Source organism: Phodopus roborovskii, unplaced genomic scaffold (genome assembly GCF_943737965.1).
Source record: "Phodopus roborovskii unplaced genomic scaffold, PHOROB, whole genome shotgun sequence".
Taxonomy (NCBI): domain Eukaryota; kingdom Metazoa; phylum Chordata; class Mammalia; order Rodentia; family Cricetidae; genus Phodopus; species Phodopus roborovskii.
Genome location: NW_026126566.1, coordinates 5552203 through 5571662, shown reverse-complemented (window position 1 = coordinate 5571662; position 19460 = coordinate 5552203). Strand labels below are relative to the sequence as shown.

General features: G+C 41.4%; 1 protein-coding gene across 4 annotated transcripts in view; it reads left to right on the top strand.

The window, feature by feature from the left end:
* Sil1 (SIL1 nucleotide exchange factor) overlaps nucleotides 1-19460 on the top strand; it is a 218031-nt gene that overhangs the window by 142777 nt on the left and 55794 nt on the right. For all 4 annotated transcript variants that reach the window (XM_051202275.1, XM_051202272.1, XM_051202273.1 and 1 more), the window contains exons 5-6: nucleotides 3309-3408; nucleotides 18909-19100. In XM_051202275.1, the coding sequence (XP_051058232.1) occupies nucleotides 3309-3408; nucleotides 18909-19100 (292 nt within the window). The remainder of the gene's footprint in view (nucleotides 1-3308; nucleotides 3409-18908; nucleotides 19101-19460) is intronic.

The window sequence follows — 19460 nt, the reverse complement described above, 5'->3', positions numbered from 1 at the left end:
GGCCAGGCACCAATCTGGTCATAGGAGTCAGCCAGTCCAGGCTACTTATCCACTATTGCTGGGAGTCAAAGCTGGGGTCCTCTCATAGACTCCTGGGAGATTTCCCCTATGCCAGGTCTCTGCCTGACCTAGAAGTGTGTCCCGCAGCAGTCCCTTTAAGCACCCTCCCCCTCCTTGCCCCCCAACCTGATGAAGTCGAAAATTAATGGTGATTAATCCTAGCAGGTAGTTGTGTAGATCCTGCTGTTTGAGGGGAGGGCTTTGAACTAAAGATATTAGTATGGACATCAGTGTCAGATAAATATTTTAATGTCTCACCATAGAGATAGAAAAAGAAGGTTGTTCAGGACTGAGGCATCATAAGGAGATAGAGGAGGAATGATGAGCTGGGTGAGCATAGTGACAAACCAGGAGAGTTAGAAGAAGGGAGTGCTATCAAATGCTGTGGATTGAGAGGGGGACATGAAGTTAGTGGGGAATCCATCAGGCTTGATTATCGGTCATTAATAATTTTGATGAACAGTGTTAGACAATTGTGGGGCTGGGAATATAGTTTATCTGGTAGAGTACTTGCTTAGTATTCATGAAGCACAACATAAAACCAGGAGGAAGCAGGAGATTACATGTTCAAGATCATACTCAGAGCTTCCCAGCATGATTGAGCCCAGCTTGAGATATAGGAGACCCTGCCCCCCCTCCAACCAACAACTGGAACAGAACAGTGTTAGCAGTATGGTAAGGACAGAACCTGTAACAGAGCAAATGGCAATGAAAACAGGAAAAAAAATTAGTGAAAAACAAAGTAAACTCAGGAAGCAGAGACAGGACAGCTCCAAGGCCAGCTCTGAGTCCCATCTTGTCTAATTGCAGTATTTCAGGCTAGCCAGAGCTACATAGTGAGGCACTCTGTCTTTTGTTTTGTTATCGATGGCCTGGAACTTGCTGTGTAGACCAGGTTGACCCCTGTCTCTCATGTGCTAGGCAGGAAATGGGATTAGTCTTGCCAAGTATAGGAGGAGGAGAATCTATTCCTCCTACAGCTCCTGAATCTTTGGCTCCCAAGGATGGGGACAGAGCAGTGGTGACCCCATGTGCTTGACAGTGGAGGGAGGGAACCTTACATCTCTCCCACTTGTGAGATTGTGCCGATCACTTAAAGGAGCGCACCCTGAAAGGAGTAGCCCCCGATGACACATGAGGGGAGTACTCGGGAAATGGAGTGGTTAGCTCTAGGAGATTAGTTGGGACTGAGGTTTAGACAAAGCAGGTATTTTTCTCAGAGCCTGAGAGATTCTTTATGATGAATCAGCTGGGTGAGGAGAGTCCTGAACACACATCCTTCTAATAGATATTGAGACCTGTTGGAATCCGGAATAGAGCAGGACAGTGGCCATCTTCCTTCCTTTGGAGTGTCCTTTTCTCCCACTACCCTCTGTGTGGCTGGCGGCTGGCAGCTGGCCAGTGGAGTTCTGTGGCAGGTTTGGCACCACATACCCCCTACCATGTGCTGCCACAAACGCCAAAAGGGATGTTAGCAGCATGGCCTGAGCGGCCAAGGTAGAGCCCAACGCCTCTCCATGAAACTGTTGGCCAAGCCACCCCTTCCATGGTGGATGGGAGCCAAAGAAGGCTGAGGGAAAGGACAAACTATTAGACAAGAAAGTGCAAGCAAAGGGAAGAGGGGCTCAGAGGGCAAGCAGGCTGAAGTGGGGGGCAGCCAAGCACAGATCTGCCTGCAGAAAATGGACAGTGGGCAACCAGAGTCCAGGCTCAGAAAGAAGAAGCCGAGTCTGACTAACCTTGCCGCATGTCTGTCAGTCCCGCCTCCCTGCTTGTACAATCCAGAGGGATATTTTTTATTAACTATTTTGTAAATTTGAATTTTTAGTCGCTCTAGAAACATTTTGAAAAGGTGGATGGAAATCCCACCTGATCCCATTTTTAAAGTGTAAATGATTTTTTAAGAGGTTAAGTCATTTGTCCGTTGTTTGTTTCTTTGTTATTTATTTCTTTGCTGGCAAACCAGAAAAATAGCAGGATACTGAATCAGGAGAGACTGTGCCTGTCTTGGGGATCACCATGGTATTGGGTAAAAGGGTCTGGTTTTATATCCTACAACACAAAGCATATTAAACCATAACTTGCAGTCTTAGTTGTGCATCTATGTCTAGAATATTTTCAGTTATATCTGGCCTTGTGTTTCTAGTAGAACCGTTTCCTAAAAAACTACTCCTGGGCCCTAGCCCTGTCAGAACTGTGATGGTGTGCTGTGAATGGTGGACATTTCGAAAATGTACTATATGTGGCTTAAATTGTGAGTAAGTGGAGGATTATGAGCATTCGATTGGTATGTGAGGCCTTAGGGAAAACTTGCCAAGTTTGAGGCTAGAACATCACTGGACTGAGTTAAAAGAGAAGCAACATGTGGCTTTTCAGAGTTTGGGTATGTGAACACAATGTATGACGTTGGGTACACGTGTTAAGAATTGAAATGTCTGTGTACTCCAGTTCCCAACCTATAGTGTCCTGCTGTGTCTTTAATCCAACCACAGCTGGACAGCCTGGCTAAATGCCAGCCCACTTGCATTTGTCTGCATCGCTCTTGCTCTGGCCTTTGTTCACTGGCTGAGCCGAGAGCTCAGGATGGGACCTCACTTTGTTCCCACCCAAGAGGCTCTCTGCAGTCAGGATGACTAGCTGAAACTTATCAGCTCTAGGAGGTTGGGAGGAAACTGCTGTTGTCTCCGTAGGTTCTTGAGATCCCTGCCATCCTCTTTACTCCATCCTCTTGGAGATGACTAGAGAAGGTGATTTTCCTTCTGGGTTTTTCAAATCTGTTCCTCTGTTGGACTGACATACACCACTTCAGTACTCAGACATTGACTTTTAATGTGTGAATCTACCCATTTCATAATCTGAGATCAAGTCTGGGACATTTTAGAGGTCTCAGGTCCCTGCTCTGCTCCCCAGATGATTATAGATGGGGTGCCCTTTACCCCTGTGTCTGAATCCTTTGCTCTCAGAGGCTCTTCTGGGACACAGGCTCAGAAGACAGCAGCACAGACTTGCTTCTGCCTGAGCAGCTAGCTAAAAGCCTTTTGTCAGTGTAGACTACTGTTCCTTATGTCTCATGAAATAGCCCCATTTTGGCTTCAAGTACAGTTATCCTGTTGGGTCCTATGGCAGAGTTATGACAGTGTACTATGAGTACTTGGGCTGGCTAAGCTCACACTGGGAGCCAGCCATCATCAGCACTATCTTTAGTGGAGAAATGGGTCCCTTCTGACTCTTAGCTTTTGTGTGGACAGGCTGGACATCAACACCAACACCTATACATCTCAGGACCTCAAGAATGCACTGGCAAAATTCAAGGAGGGAGCAGAGACAGAGAATTCAAAGGATGAGCAGGTATGTGATGGTCTTTGTTAGTTTTTACTGGTAGAGATTGGTTTTACCTAGAAACTTTTGTAGTAGGCATGGAGTAATAATGTAATATAATTTGAAAAGTGATTTATGACAAATTAAAAAAAAATTTATATGTTTTTTTTCTTTTGGTTTGGATTTTGGATTTTCTTTTTTTAAAGATGTGGTTTCTCTGTGTAGCCCTGGCTGCCCTGGAACTCTTTTGTAAACCAGTCTGGCCTAGAACTCAGAAATTTGCCTGCCTCTGCCTTCTGAGTGCCAGGGTCAAAGGCATGTACCATCATGGCTTGGCATTTTTATACTATTTTTAAAAACTGCTCAGAGCATTTCTTTTAGGTTAGGATCCAACATTCTACATATTTAGAGAAACTGTAGAATAAAACAAGTGATTATATAACCAAGAACCAGAACCCTCACTTAACAATGGGATTAGACACAAATTTGAGTTTTGTTTTGTTTTAATATGGCTTGGAGAGATGGCTCAGTGGTTAAAAGCACTGTCTGCTCTTGCAGATGACCTGGGTTCAGTTTCCAGCACCCACATGGGAACTAACCACTGTTTGTAACTCCAGTCCCAGGAGATCTGATGCCCTCCTCTGGCTTCTGTAGGCCAGGCACACAGGTGGTGCACAGACATACTTGTAGACAAAACACTCATGCACATATAATAAAAATAAACCTTTAATTCTTTTTAAATAGGGAGGAAGACAAGAGAGGACAATGTCTGAGTCTTTGTCTTTTTAAAATGTAGCAAATATATTCTTTCAGGGGCCTCTAGTTTCTTAAGCATAAAATCTGGGGGGATGAGAGGTTGACTGAAGTCTCCCTAGCCCTAACTCTCCACACAGGCTATGGTATAAGAAGAAAAAACAGGAGAATTTATGCCCCTAGCTTTGGGGGGGGGTGAGTGTGGGGGGGGCTTACTGATACAGCTCATACCCAGAGGAAGTAATACTTTGATGTGGATCCAGAGTTCGCATAGTATCTGGGGAATATCAAAGCATTTCTGTATGTTCTCAGTGAGACCTGCTGGTCCTGAAGGAACCTTCTTTGACATCTGCTGTGCAGATCCAAGTGCTTCCTCCTCCTTTTCTTCCTCACAGTCTCTTTTGCTATTGACTGCCTCTCAGCCCTTTCTCTTGAATACTGGGAGAATCTTAAGAGAGTGGAATTAGGTCCTTGATAGTTTGTATGTTAGTTCAAAATGGCTTAGGTCCTTCAGATTTAAAAAACAAATCACAGTTATGGGAAGTGCAAGCTGTGGCGCACAAGCGGAGGGCAGCTTGGGGGGACTGGGTCTCTCTCTCTCTACCATGTGGTCCCAGGAGCCCTCCAGGTTCTGTGGAAGTGTTTCTGAGACTAATGAACCTTTACCGTGGAGCCAGTGTCGACCTATTTAAGATGTTTTGAAGCCAGATGTGACAGCATACATCTGTAACCTCAGGGAGGCTGAGGCAAAAGATTATGATGTTTAAATCTTTATAAATATTACCTAATATTTATTCTTAGAACCCACTGAAGCAGCCAATTGTTTTCCTTTCAAATGCCATCTAACAAAACTGATCACAGACTAATCCAGGATGTGCATCTTATCAAATGTCAGTATGCTAACCAGTGGAACACAACAGTAGAAGTCAGCAAGGGCCTCATGCATTTAAAAAAAATAAATAAAAAACTTGTAGATTCATAGAGCCCAAACCAGTCATGATGGAGATATTTATAAATGAAATATGAGGTGTCAAGCATGGCGACACGGACCTGTAATCCCACCACTCTAGAGGCTTAAGCAGGAATATTGAGTTCTAGGCTTGCTGGGACATTCACAGTAAATTTCCAGGCTAGCTTGGGCTGCATAGACACTCTGTCTTGAATAATCAAGCCAAACCAGTACAAACCCAAAGTCCTCTTGTCTTCAGTTATCTTACCAAAGTCACATGTGTATCACAGAGAGAGCATGTTAGAAGGAAGGGGCAGGGGCTGGAGGGATGGCACAGAAGTTAAGAGCACTGACTGTTCTTCCAAAGGACACAGGTTCAATTCCCAGCACCCACATGGCAGCTCACAACTGTCTGTAATTCTGGCTTCAGAATGCAAATAAAATAAAGATAAATAAATAAATAAATAAATAAATAGGAAGGAGCAGGTTGGAGACTTGGCCCAGTGGATAAGAACACTTGTTACTCTTTGCAGAGGACCCTGGTTTGATTCCCAACACCCACATGATGGCTTCCAACTTTTGTAACTGCAGTCATGGGGTCTAGTGCCACCTTCTAGTCTCTGGGCACCAAGCACACAAATGGAACACATATGTACATGCAGGTGAGTCACTCACGCACACACATAAATATAAATATAAATATAGTTACAAATATAAATATAAATAAAGAAGAGGCAGGGTAACAGCTTTAGCTCATAAAGAAAGTGATGTGTGGGGTTCTACCTTACTGACGTATTGTTGGCCAGAGAGTGGTGGAGAGAAGCTAATGTACCACCTACTTAAAGAGAGGCCAGGAGAACGCTTGTGTCTGGAAGCCTAGGTTTAAGATTAGTGTCTTGTGGCCAGGGCTTTAGACCTTTTCCACTTGTCACTCTTCCTTCTGGGCATCGTGTGGGTCTGTAAGGAACCTAGAAGTTGTTGCAGGTTCCGTATTCTCTGTGGATGAAAACTCACTGAACCTTACTTCTCTTTTCCTTTTGGGTAAGTACAGTTGAAATTTTCTTCTCAAACAATGACATTTTCTTTTCATAGTTTAATTAGTATAGAAAACTATGAGCAATTGTTGAAAGATATGAAAAATGTAAGGGCAAAGATTGTAACTTTTCCATTGTTGTTTAAAGAATCTGTTTCCCTCTGCAGAGGAACCCACCGAACAGCTTAACAGCAAGGCCTAGGTAGCTGCAGGTGGAACCATCCACCTGCCTCAGTGCCCAGAAGGCTGGGGTCAGGGTCAGGTCCCCCTACTCTCACGTGTGGCTGGTCTAGACTGACTCAGCTCATTGGTCAGCACTGGCTCTGGACAAACAGATTGACTTGAAATAGGCTTGAGTTTGTTTTGTTTTTACAGGTCTCCTGCTCCTGGCTAAGAGCCTTTTATCCTTTAGCTAATTAGTTTTTAAGTCTATTTTCTGTGGCACCTTGTAAATGCAGGGTGACACTTGCTGTGTTTATAAAAAAACAATCCTGTCAGATATTGGCAATATCTTTCAATTGTATTTTCTCAGATTTGACATGAAATTTGCAGGAGAAAGGGTATCTGCCGGTTCTTTTGAATTGATAGTTACTTCATTTTGATGAAGTTTCTTCTCAAAAAAGCTGTCTCAGGTGTGGCAAGATGCCTCAGTGTATAAAGGCACTTGCCATTAACCCTGAATACCTGAGTTCAGTCCTACAAGTTTGTTTCTGATCCACACACATGCATGCACCCATACATATACATGTACTTATGATGACTTATAAGTATGTACACACACACACACATACACACACACACATTAAATAAATACATGTAAAAAAAATTTAAGTGTGACTAGAAAATGGTATGACTTTAAGCTTTTGACTCCGTGGCAAGCTCATGTTCCCATGTTCAGTTGTTCAGACAACTGAAACCCCTGGATATAACTGTAGATGCAATATGGAGTTTGTAAAAGGTGGTAAGAAAGTAGTGTGTTGGACAGGAATCTTGGAGCTTTAAGGATGATAAGTTGGTATCTCTGAGTCATCTACCTGGACACTGGAAAATTTCAGGTGCTGAAATGCCAGCAGGTTTTAGATAACTTAAAAGATTCTTTGTTTTCCAAGACTGGGTCTCAGTACATAGCCTAGGGTGACCTGGAGCTCATTGTGTCACAGGCTGGACTCAAACATGAGATACTCTTGCCTTAGCCTGCTAAGTTCTAACATGTACTGCTAAGCTTAGCTTGAGTAGCAGGTTCTAAAACACTACAAGAAAGTTTCTAGCTAGAATAGAAGTAGTCTATAAGTAAAAAATACTGTTTTGACAGTACCTGTCCTACTTCTGTCAAAGACAATGGGACCCTGACCAATACCCCATAATAAACATTCATTACCCATAGAAGATAAGTAAGAGAGTGTAGAATTGTGTAGCAGCCCAGTATTCTGATTCCTGTACCAGGGTCAGCAGAAATTAACCGGGGAGCCTGAATTTGCACCCAATGACAATGGCAGTTAGATAATACGGACATGCTTCATCTGTGTGGTGACATGTGGCCGAGTTTCTGCTCTCTGCCTGGTAGCTACTCTCTGCATCCTTTCTTGGTGTACCAGCAGAGACCAGTCATGGAGCTGGTACACACACACATGCACACACCTACATACTGCTGCACCTCTCCTTGGGAGTAGAGATTGATTGTGGTTCAGGGTTGGTGTGAACAGAAACCTGAAGGGGAGCTTGAATGCCTCTGCCCGGCGACACTGAGATAGATTTTCACTTCTCTCTGATGAGGTAGTGCTCAGGGAGTGTACTCTTCAATTTCTGCCCTTGTGGCAACAGACAGCTGCCCTACAAGGATGGTATCAGTAGAGACTGATAGGGAGAACTACTCTTCCGTTTGCAAGGTCCTGCCAAATGTTCTTTGTCTCCCAGCCTAGGCTGAAGGGTAGGGGTTGATCTAAAAGGAGTAGATATGGAAAGTTCAAATATGCAAACGAAGTCCTAAATGTAACCCATTCAACAGAAGGGTTGAAAGTTGGATTACAGTATGGAAGTTGCACAAAGGAAACAGACCAGACTAACACTGAAAACTAAACTGTAATTTGAGTCATAGCCCATGTAAGTATGCTAGAACCAGCACATACATAAAAACTAGCAGGTGACTGACTACCTACTAACAAAGAAGTTTAATAACATCAGATACCCTGGAAAAAATCACAACTTAGAATTAAGTGAGACAGTAACTGATGGTATTATGAATTGAATGTTTATGTTCCCCCCAAAGGCATATGTTTAAGTTCTAATCACCAATATGATTTTATTTGGAGCTACAACTTTGGAGATAATTAAGCTTAGACTATGAGTGTGGGGTGGAGCTCTCAGAAGAAGAGAAGACATCAGCATTCCTTTCTGTTGTTTTGTCTGCTCCATAGGAAGGGTCCTTCAACTAGAAACGCAGTTGACCAACAACTTGAGCTTATATTTCTCAGCCTCTACAATTGTAAGGAATAAAAGTTTATTAAGTTGCTCAATCTATGGTATTTTGTTATAGTAGCTTGAGCAGACTAAGACAAGTACTAAAATGACTCAATAGTAGAAATGTAGTAACAACTTTTAAAATTTTTTTTTAAATTGCCTAATAAGTACCTATTAGCACTCTTGAAACAAATCAGTGCATCAGTAAAGAAGTGAAGCGCACATGCACACACGCACGCAGAGAGGCAGAGACTGTTTCATTGTTTTATTTTTGTGAAGAGATATCTTGACCATAGCAACTCTTAATAAAGGAATGCTTTAATTAGAGCCTGCTTACAGTTTCAAAGATTTAGTCCATTATCATCATGGGAGGAAACGTGCCTGCCATGCCTAGACATGGTGCTTAAGGAGTTGCAAATTTTTACATTCAGATCTGCAGACATCAGGGAGGAGAGAGAGAGAGACAGTTGGGCCTGGCTTGGGTTTCTGAAATCCCAAAGCCTGCTCCTAGTGACCTACTCCCTCACACAAGGCCACACCTCCTAATCCTTTCAAATAGTACTACTCCTTATGAGCCAATGGGTCTGTTTTCATTCAACCACCACATAGACCGTATAGAATTAACAGTAGTTCCTCTTACCAAGGGGAATGTGTATTAAGACTCCTTATAGATAATGCTGAACTGTGTTAGGTTTTTTCCTATAATGTATACCTGTAATAAAAGTTTGTTATAAATTAGGTAAGGTAAGGGATTAAAGACAATTATAATAAAATAGAACAATCCCTGTATCCCATAATAAAACTTGTTTAGTGTGTAGGTAGTATGTGCAGTTGTTTGTGTTGTCGTATGTTGGACAAAGGGATGTTCATGTCTGTGGTGGCGCACAGAAGCAAGATAGCATGAGATTTTTCTATTTAAAACAATGTAAATTCAAACTTAAGTATTATTATTGTTGTTGTTATTATTATTATTATTATTTTATTGGGAAGACTGGAAAGATGGCTTGGAGAATAAGAACAAACCCAAGTCTTGTTCCCAGCACCCATGTTGGGCATCTCACAACCATCTGTAACTACAGCTCCAGAGGGATCTGATGCCTCTGCCCTCTGTGGGCTCTGCACTCATGTGCATGTAAATATTCCCCACAACCCATATAATTAAAATATTTTGTTTTCTTGTTTGTTTTGTTTTTCAAGACAGGGTTTCTCTGTTTAGCCTAGGCTGTCCTGGAACTTACTCTGTAGAGCAGGCTGGCCTTGAACTCACAGAAATCTACCTGCCTCTGCCTCTGAGTGCTGGGATTAAAGGTGTGCACCACCACCATCTGGCTAAAATGTTTTTTAAAGAAGGAATTGTTTGGAATTTTTAAATTAATACGGTGTCATAGTTACCATGAGTAACTGAAGCCATAGGAAGTTAGATGAGAAGTGCTGACTTGAACTGAAAATACAATCAATAAAATTTAAAAGTTCACCGGATTAGATCAATAGCAGACTACAGGTGTCATGGAAAAGTATCTGATTAGATTTAAAATAGACTGGGGAAAAGAGAAGAGAGTGTAGGCACCTGTGGAACAACAAAAGATCTAACATTTGTGTCCCTGGAGTTCCAAACACAAGAAAGATGTGGGACTGGAAACCAAGCTGAAGGAACCACGAGGAACAAATTCTAACTGAACCATTTCCAGATTTGATGAGAGACATAAAAACCACAGATTCATGAAGCCAAATGGATTCTTTTTGATAAACTGAGGAAACAAACATCTAGACACAGCATAGTAAAACTTCTGAAAACTAAAAGGGCAAAAGAAAATCTCATGCAGCACGAAGGAAAAATCACGTATGAGGGAAGTGTGAAGGAGGGACAGTGTGTTTTCCTCTGAAGCCTTAGGGGCTGTAAGTATGAGTTACATTTTCAGAGGTGTAGAAAAGGAGCCATGCCTTAAATTCCATAGCCCATACTATGTCCTTTCGAAGTGAAAGGGCAGTCATGACCTTCTGAAACAAAGGAAAACTAAGGCATTTACTGCCTGTCTATCTACCCTAAAAGGATGGCAGAGTATTCTACAGGTGAGAAGGAATCATGGAAGCAAACTTGGAACATCAGAAAGGGAGAAAGATCAGTGAACACAAACGAGGGGAAAGATTACCCTCTTCTGTTTGAATACTAAAGTTGTTTGATGCTCAAAACAAGCTGTATTGACTTCATCTGTTCCTGATGCACACTGAGAATATCTTAAGGCAATTATAGAAGGAAGTAACATAATTGATAGCAGTTTCTATACTCCATTCAGAGGTTAAGATCCTGATGCCAGTAGCTTGTTAGTTAGTTACTTGGGTATATTGTAATACTAGAGAAATCAGTGTATGTGCAAAAACACTATAGATAAGCCAAGATGGAGTTCTCTAAAATGTATGCTGCCTTGCTATAGGAAGACAAGAAAAGGTAAACAAAAATCAAAGAACACAGTCTGGAGAAAGTAGAGGCAGGAAGCCAATCTTGAGTACAGAGATTCTCAACCAAAACTCCAGACAAACCACCATCACCTCCAATAGACTAGACACCCACAGAAGGGATAGAAGTGGCAGATTTGGGATCGGATATTCCAGTAAATACATCAAATGCGAATAGTCTATACCAACTAAAACATTATAATACAAGTTTTTTTTTAACAGCCCAAACATGCTTCCTACAGAAACCCATATAATAAAGGTTGAAGGCTGAAAATGAAAAAATGGAAGGTATATCACACAAGCATTTCTTTTTAAAAAGACAATAGCTGCATTAGCATCAAGTGATAGTGACTTCAAAGCAAAGAAAATGGCCAGTGATAAAGAACTGTTGCATAAAGATAAAAGGGTAAGTTCACTTAAACACACGATAATCTTAATATTTTTCATTTTTATGTCAAAATACTTGAGGCAAAACCTGACAGTTAAAAGAAATAAACAGATAAATCCACAGTTACATTTAGGAACTTTACCATCCCTTTCTTAGAATTTCTAAAAAAGCAAATCAGAAAGGACATGAAATAGCTAAATAACAGCCAGAACAACGTGATATTCGTAGCACATCCTATCCAACACTGGCAGTGTATGTATATATATTCTTCTCAAGTATCCATGAACAGTCACAGGTGAGGCTGCATCTTGAGTTATAAAACAAATCTCAACAAAATTAAAATAATAGAATTTACAGAGTATTCTCTGCTCATAAAGGGATCAAAGTGGAAACCCATAGTAGTAGCAAACATCCGTTAAATAGAAAGTCTCAAGGGAAGTAAAAAAGGAAGTAAAAAAGCATATTGAACTAAGCACAAGTGAAAATACAGCTGATTAGGTGTGGTAGTCACCCTGTAACCCCAGCATTTGAGAGGCAGAGGTAGGAGGGCACCAGTGTAAGACCAGCCTTGAGCTGCACAGAGCCAAGTGTTGGGGCTGAAGCCCAGCAGCAGAACAGTTGGTTAGCCTGGTTACGGCTCTCAGTCCAGTCTCCAGCACTGCAAGAAATCAAGAATGTGCTGCTGACACTTACTTACCCATAGGCAACTATTTGAACAGTCTACAGCCATTATGGAGATTTGCTTTGTAAGTGAGAATGGTCCAAGAAAGAATTCTTGATGTTCAAATAGTTTGATTGGCAATATCTGCCAAACATTGAAAAGTAGTGGCCATCAATCAACTCGACACGGTCTTCCAGAAAGTGGAAGCAAAAGTGATACTTGCTAACTTATCTTATGAGGCTGGGGTTCTACTTCTGCCTAAAGCAGATAAATCACAAAAACCAAAAACCTCTTTAAATTAACATTCCTCATGAAAATAGATGCAAAAGCCCTCAATAAGATAGAGACAAATCAAGTTCGATTTACAAAAAGAATAAAACACTACAATTGAAGGTGGATTATTACAGAGATGTGGTGGCGCACGCTTTTAATCCCAGCACTGGGGATGCAGGAGCAGAGGGGGCTCTGTGAGTTTGAGGCCAGCCTGGTCTACATAGAGTTCCAGCTAGGGCTGCATAGAGAAACAGTACCTCAAAGGCTATTTCTTATTCTGTGTAACAAAACACGTCAGACTGGGTGTGGCGGTGCACACCTGTAGCCCCAACGCAGACAGTTGTGAATTTGAGGCCAACTTGGGCTGCATAACAAGATTATGACTCAAGAAATAAGAAACATGCAAACAAAAATATAAAACTCAATCCCTGTAACCACCAGCTGGCAGCTGAAGAAGAAAAATTACCTCATCATATATCGATTGAGATATTAAGAATATGTGACAGAAATTCAATACCAGTTTATGATGAAAACTCAAATACACCCAGGAATAGAAACGTTCTTCCATTTCAAAAAGAGATATATGAGAAAAACTATCAAATATACTTTATAGTGAGAGACTAACTACTTTGCCAGTGAATTCAGGAGCAAGACAAGACTATTCACTCAGCACTTGTGGTAGACATTCTTGGTTGTCCAATTGACAATATCTGGAATTCACTGAACCCAAAATGCCTGGGTACACCTGTGGGGGGGGTGTTTTTTCTTAATTTAATTTGAAGTGGTAAAACCCATTTGTAGTCTAGATTTTTGAAATAGGAAGAGACAGCTTTAATCTGGACCACACCTTCTTCTGGTATCCTGTAAAAGGACAGGAAAGAAGGAAGCTGGCTGCCTTTGCCCACTTGCTCTCCTCGCCCTTGCTGGCAAATCCATTTCTTCACTAGAATTAGAGCCTACTTATTCTGGATTCTGGTGTATATTGCAGCTGAGACATCCAGCCTCATGTACTGAACAACTACTAGATTCTTGGACCTACTGTTCATAGGCAGCCATTGTTGCCTATGATCACAGCCTGTAAGCCATTTGAATAAACCCCCACTCCTCTCTATAAAGAGTCATTCTCTATGTTCTGTTCTTTTAGAGACCCTGACTAATTCATCACTCATTTAAAACAGTCCTAACCAAGTCAGTAAGGCAAAGAGAGATGATAAAAGTCATTTAAACTGGAAAAGGAAAACAGAAATAACCCAACTCTTATTTCCAGATGGCATAGATCATCTAAGTATAAATCTCAGAGAAACCCTAATAAACAAAACACCTTTCTAGTATTAGTAAATTCAAGTAGGTCACAGGATGTAATACCAGCACAATTCAGTTGTATTTGTATATACTAGCTATGAATATCTGGAAATTGAACTAAAAAACACAAAAGAAAATATTTAGGTATAAAGCCAAGAAGATATATATAGGATCTATACTGAAAGTTAAGAGTTGATGAACGATGATGTAAGTAAATTAAAGACTTCAGTAGGTAAATACACTGTGTACATGAATTGGAAGGTTCAACATAGTAAAATATACGTTTAATGCAATTTCTATCAGCATTCCGCTTTTTTGGGGGGTGGGCGTGGGGCAAGGTCAGTCTGTCCTTAGAGTCTGTGAACACCAGACCCTCTTGTTTCTCCCTCCTGAAAGCTGGATGAGCTACAGTCAATAGCTGATGTAGCTCTGGACCTCACACATGCTAGTAATTCCTGTCAGGTACACATGTTTACACAAATGAGAAAGTAGTACTACCAATATTTACTTAGTACTGTAAAATACCACAAACATTGAAAATTAAAGTTTTCGTTTCTTGCTTTAAAAAAAAAAAAACAAAACAACACCAATAACAAAAACAGCAAAAAAACCCAGTAACAACAAAAAACAAAATCCTTTACCAAAGAATGAGCAGTCTCTACACTGCTTGTCTGTTTATCATAGAACCTTACTTAAATACAGCCAGCATCTTTCCTGCCTTGGAGACTATCACACTCCTTTCTAAGTGTGGATCAGCTTCTAGTGTTGTGAGATTTCTGAGTTTCTCTGACACGAAGGGTTTTTCCTACTGTCTTAAATCCATTCTGTCACTTTATGAATTTGTTTTATTAACTTCTTTTTCAGTTCTAGAGATAAACTGAAGGCCTCATAGGTACCATAGGTACCTTAAAAATTTCAAATACATTTATTTAGTGCAGCAGCTCTCAACCTGTGGGTCAAGGCCTCTTTGGGGGTGGAACGGTTTTTTCACAGGGGTTGCATTATCAGATATCCTGCACATCAGTTATTTATATCACAATTTATAAAATTAGCGAAATTACAGTTATCAAGTAGCAGAATAATTTTTAAGTTTATTCTATATGTCTGTCCCTGCAACCCCGATCCCCCGTAAAACAAAATTTAACAGGGGGAAAAAGAAAAGAAAAGGGGGAAAAACTTAAAAATCTCACCGTGGAAGTCGCAGTGTGACACAGTGAGTCCATGCCGTGAGCCCATTGTCTGTCTTTACTTGCAATTGTTCATTACAAAACGTCATTGGTGTGGTTCGAGGCCTCCGGTTTCTACCACACTATTGTTGCTGGGTCCTCCCTAGGGCTCCTGCTGGATTCTGTTGTCCTGTGTTGTGGCTTTTGGTCTGCAGGTCAGGTCCCTTCACGGGCTCCAGCAGATCATAGATGGGGTGGTTGATGGGGCAGTCCAAGCCATATCCTTGGGTCAGGCCTGGGCAGCTGTAGGGTTGGTCTGCCAGATGGGAAATGGGGAGAGCGCTCCCTTGCTCACATCTTTGGGTCTGTTTCACCCACACCTGCACTAACAGTGCTGGCCTCTTGCACTGCCATGTGAAGTACAGGGCCTGTTCTCCTGCGTGGTGCGGTTGGTGGGGGTCAGGGCCAGCTCTCTCACCTGCCCCAGATGGTGATGGGCATGGGGGAGAAGGGTGACTCTCCTCCACCCATGCCACCACAAGGCAGATGGCTAATGGGGACAGGCCGCCCATGCTCACAGTTTCTGGGCTGGCTCACCCACACCTGCACTAGCAGGGTTGGCTCTGTTGTGCTGTGCTGGGGAGTATGCATTCTTACCTGCTGAGCCATCTCTCACCCCGATTTCCTTTTTATTTATTTACTTATTTGGTTTTTCAGACAGGGTTTCTCTGGCCTGGAACTCACAGAGATCTGCCTGCCTTTGACTCCCAAATTCTGGGATTAAAGGTGTGTGCCACCACTGCCTGGCACAATTTTATTCTTGAGGCAGGGGCTCATGTATCTCAGTTGACCTCAAACTCAAAATGTAGCTGAGGGTGAGTTTGAGCCTTGGCCTCCTGCTACCCTTCCTGAATGCTACCCTTCCTGAATGCTTAGGATGCGGGCAGACGCTACCATATCTAATTTATGTGCTAGGAATCAAACCCATGGTTCATGCATGCTAAGTATGCACTCTACCAACTAAACTACACCCTCAGCCCTAAAACATTAGTACTAGGATAGTGGCAGTTAATATTGTGGCATCTGAAATGTGAAAACTATGTGTATCTAACAAAGTATAATAGTAGTGGGGATAGACCCTAGGGCCTTACGGGTGCTATGCCTATGCAAATGCTCTGCCACTGAGTTATATACCAAGCCCAACATAGGACTATTATCTAGAATAAATACATAAACAATCCTCAAAATTCAACAGTTAAAAACAAACCTATTTAGAAAGCGGGAAATTAATTTTTTTTTTTAACCAAAACGGATGTGTAGATGATAGACAAGCATGAAGCATGGAAACTTATTTAGCATCATTAGCCATTAGAGAAATGCAAGTTAAGTCTACAAAGAGATGCTAGTAAATATTTGTTAGGACATAAAAAAGTGAAGATAGTACTAAATACTGGTGAATATATGGTTAAACTGGGGCATTTTATACATAGCTTATAGGAATGTACAATAGTACATACTCTCTGGAAAAGTTTGCCTGCCAGATTTTTTTTTTTTTTTTTTTTTGAGGCAAGGTTTCTCTGAATTGCTTTGGAGCCTGTCCTGGAACTAGCTCTGCCTCCCTGGACTCCCTGCCTCTCTCTCCTGAGTGCTGGGATTAAAGGTGTGTGCCACCAATACCTGGCAAGTTTGTCAGCTTTTAACTAAACAACATATATTTACCATATAAGCCAGCAATTGTGCTTATATGGATTTATTGTAGAAAAATAACACATATGCTTCATGTGTTTATACAAGTTCTGTCTATCATCTATCATCTTTCTATCTACCTGTCATGTATATGACGTGTGTGTGTGTGTGTGTGTCTGTCTGTCTGTCTGTCTGTCTGTCCATCCGTACATGTGGAGGTCAGAGGTTAACCTTCAGGAATTGCTTCTCTGCTTCTACCTGAGTTTAGGGATAGAATCATGTTGTCAGGCTCATGTGGCATGTGCTTTACCAGCTAAACCATCTCTCCTGTTGAGCAGGTGTATTATAATACCCCACACCTAGAAACTGCTTAGATGTTCTTAAGCAGGTAAGTGATTAAGCAAACTGTATGGATATGATGAAATATTCAGCAATAAAAAGAAATGAACGCTTGATGTGTTCAGTAACTCGGGTAGATCTCAAGGGCATTGTGCTTAGTGAAAAAAATGCCAATCTGTGTGGTTCCATTTATATAACGTTCCCCAAATGTCAGAATTATAGAGCTGGAGGGGAAAAAAAACTGGTTATCAGGCTTCAGGATGGAACACAGTGGGAGCACGTGATGTAGCTATAAAGAGCCTGAACAATGGGTTCCTCTGTAGGGGTAGAACAGTTCTATAGTCTGGTTGTCCTGATGGCTACATAAATCTATAACCTGAATAAAACTATAGAATGAGCATATATATCTATAAAATATAAAACATACACATGCAAAAGTATACATATAAAAGATGGTGCAATATAACTCTATTGTATTATGAGACCTATTATAAAACTTACAAGAACTATTGTACCTGTGTCCTTTTCTTGCCGTTGATGTTATATTGCCATTATATAAGATGTTGCTTTGGGGGGAAACTGGGTACAGAATACTCTTACTTCATTTTTATAATTTCCCATGAGCTTATAATTATTTCAGACTAAATTCTTTTTCCATGCTGAAACTTACTTTGTAGCCAGGCTGGCCCTGAACTCAGAAATCCACCTGTTTCTGCCTCCCTGCCTCCCTGAATTCTGGGATGTATGTGTTCTTTAACAGACTTTCTTTAGAGTCAGAAACCATCATGTTTGTGAGGCAGAAGTCACTTGTTTTTATTTGCTTGTTTTTGTTTTTGTTGTTGTTTTGTTTCCTTTTGAGACAAGGTCTCAGCTGTCTGGGAACTCACTATTGTAGATGGAGCCGGCCTCGAACTCAAGGAGATCCTTGAGAGAAGTCATTTATTTGTTATGCTCCCTTGTTTATTGCTTCTATTGTCCCAGGGCTCTAAGTAGTGTCTCAGCCTTCCCAGACCTCTTTGCTGGCTGTGTTCACCATCTGAGCACCTCTACCTGAGATTTGCAAGAGCATTTCATGGGGGTTTAACAAACACAAAGATGGAATGTGGGCACCACAGAGATGTGTTAACTCTGCTAGAGCATCTTTTTTTAAGAGCTGATTCATACCTTTGGTTGGTATTTCTATAGAATACTTATACTGGGAAGAGAAACCATAGGTGATAGATGAATAGTTTGGAACTGACAAGTGCTCATCCTCCTGCTTTTTTAAATATGCCTTTTAATTTTTCTCAGAAGATAGATAAATAAACCACCATGACCTTTCAGATTCTCTTTTATAACAAACACTATCCACTAAAATTGGGGAAAAGTGGAGAGCCACACGTATAAAATATCCAATTAAAGTCTTTTATTCACCTCCAACATAACTTCATTTTAAACATCTTTATATGTGTGTGGGGGGGGGGTGGGGAGGATTGAGAGACCATTGTTTGAGATTTGAGTATAGAACATACAGTAATTTAGCCATTTCAAGCAGTTGAACAAATTGTGCACCTGTGGCTAGATTGACAGCAATGACAGTGATTTAATTTTCATCGGCAAATTACTCTTGCTCTGACAGCTCGTCCCCACAGTTTCCCACATCTGGGTTTCCCTAAAATGTGACTGCATTGGGCATTGCAAGGCCAGGGTATTCTGATTGTGGAAGATAGAGAACCATGGTGTAAGTCCTCTCACCTTCTACTCCTGCTGTCCCGTGAGGTTGGAGGTTGAAAGTGAACTTGTCTTGCTTTCCCTGACCTCAGTGTTTGACCCAAGAAAATGATCCTTCCAAACTTGAACAGGCATGCCTGGCAATGTCCCGAGTTTCCTTTTGGAACAGAGCCCTATCTGGGTAGATTCTGGTGGCTTCCCTGAGTCTCTTTGAAAGTATCAGTGCTGTGTTTGAACAGATTTGATCCCCAGTCTTGGAACCCCAGTTCTGTAAGGATGGGGGTCGCAGCAGACTGTGTGGATCTTAGGGAGGTGTCTCTAGCCCCTTGGATTCATCATGTCTTTGCTGTTCTCTTTAGGCAAGGCAGGCCACAGTAAAGCAGCTTTTCCGCCCCATTGAGGAACTGAAGAAAGAATTTGACGAGCTGAATGTTGTTCTTGAGACTGACATGCAGATTATGGTACGGCTGATAAACAAGTTCAACAGCTCCAGCTCCAGCCTAGAAGAGAAGGTGGCTGCACTCTTTGACCTTGAATACTATGTTCATCAGGTATTGACTGTCCTTGTCCATAAATCTGACTTTTATGAGCCCCTGCCCTAAATGCTGAGGAAACTGCATCAAGAGTTGTGCTTCTCCATGGCATAGGTGCTTCAGTGTAGGCCAATGTCAATGTCTACAGTAGTTAGATGTGTTGGATGTGTTGTTAGAGGCTAGGACAAACTTTTTTTTTTTTTTTTTTTTTTTTTGGCTGAACTGTTACTCCTATTTTTTTTTTAAACATTAAGACAAAATAACCATAATCCCATGTTACTTATAGTCTGGAAGGGGAAGCAAATACAATGAACAACTGAGAAAATTAATAAATAATGAGCTAATTTAAGATTGTAACCAGGGCTTCAAAGTGTGGTG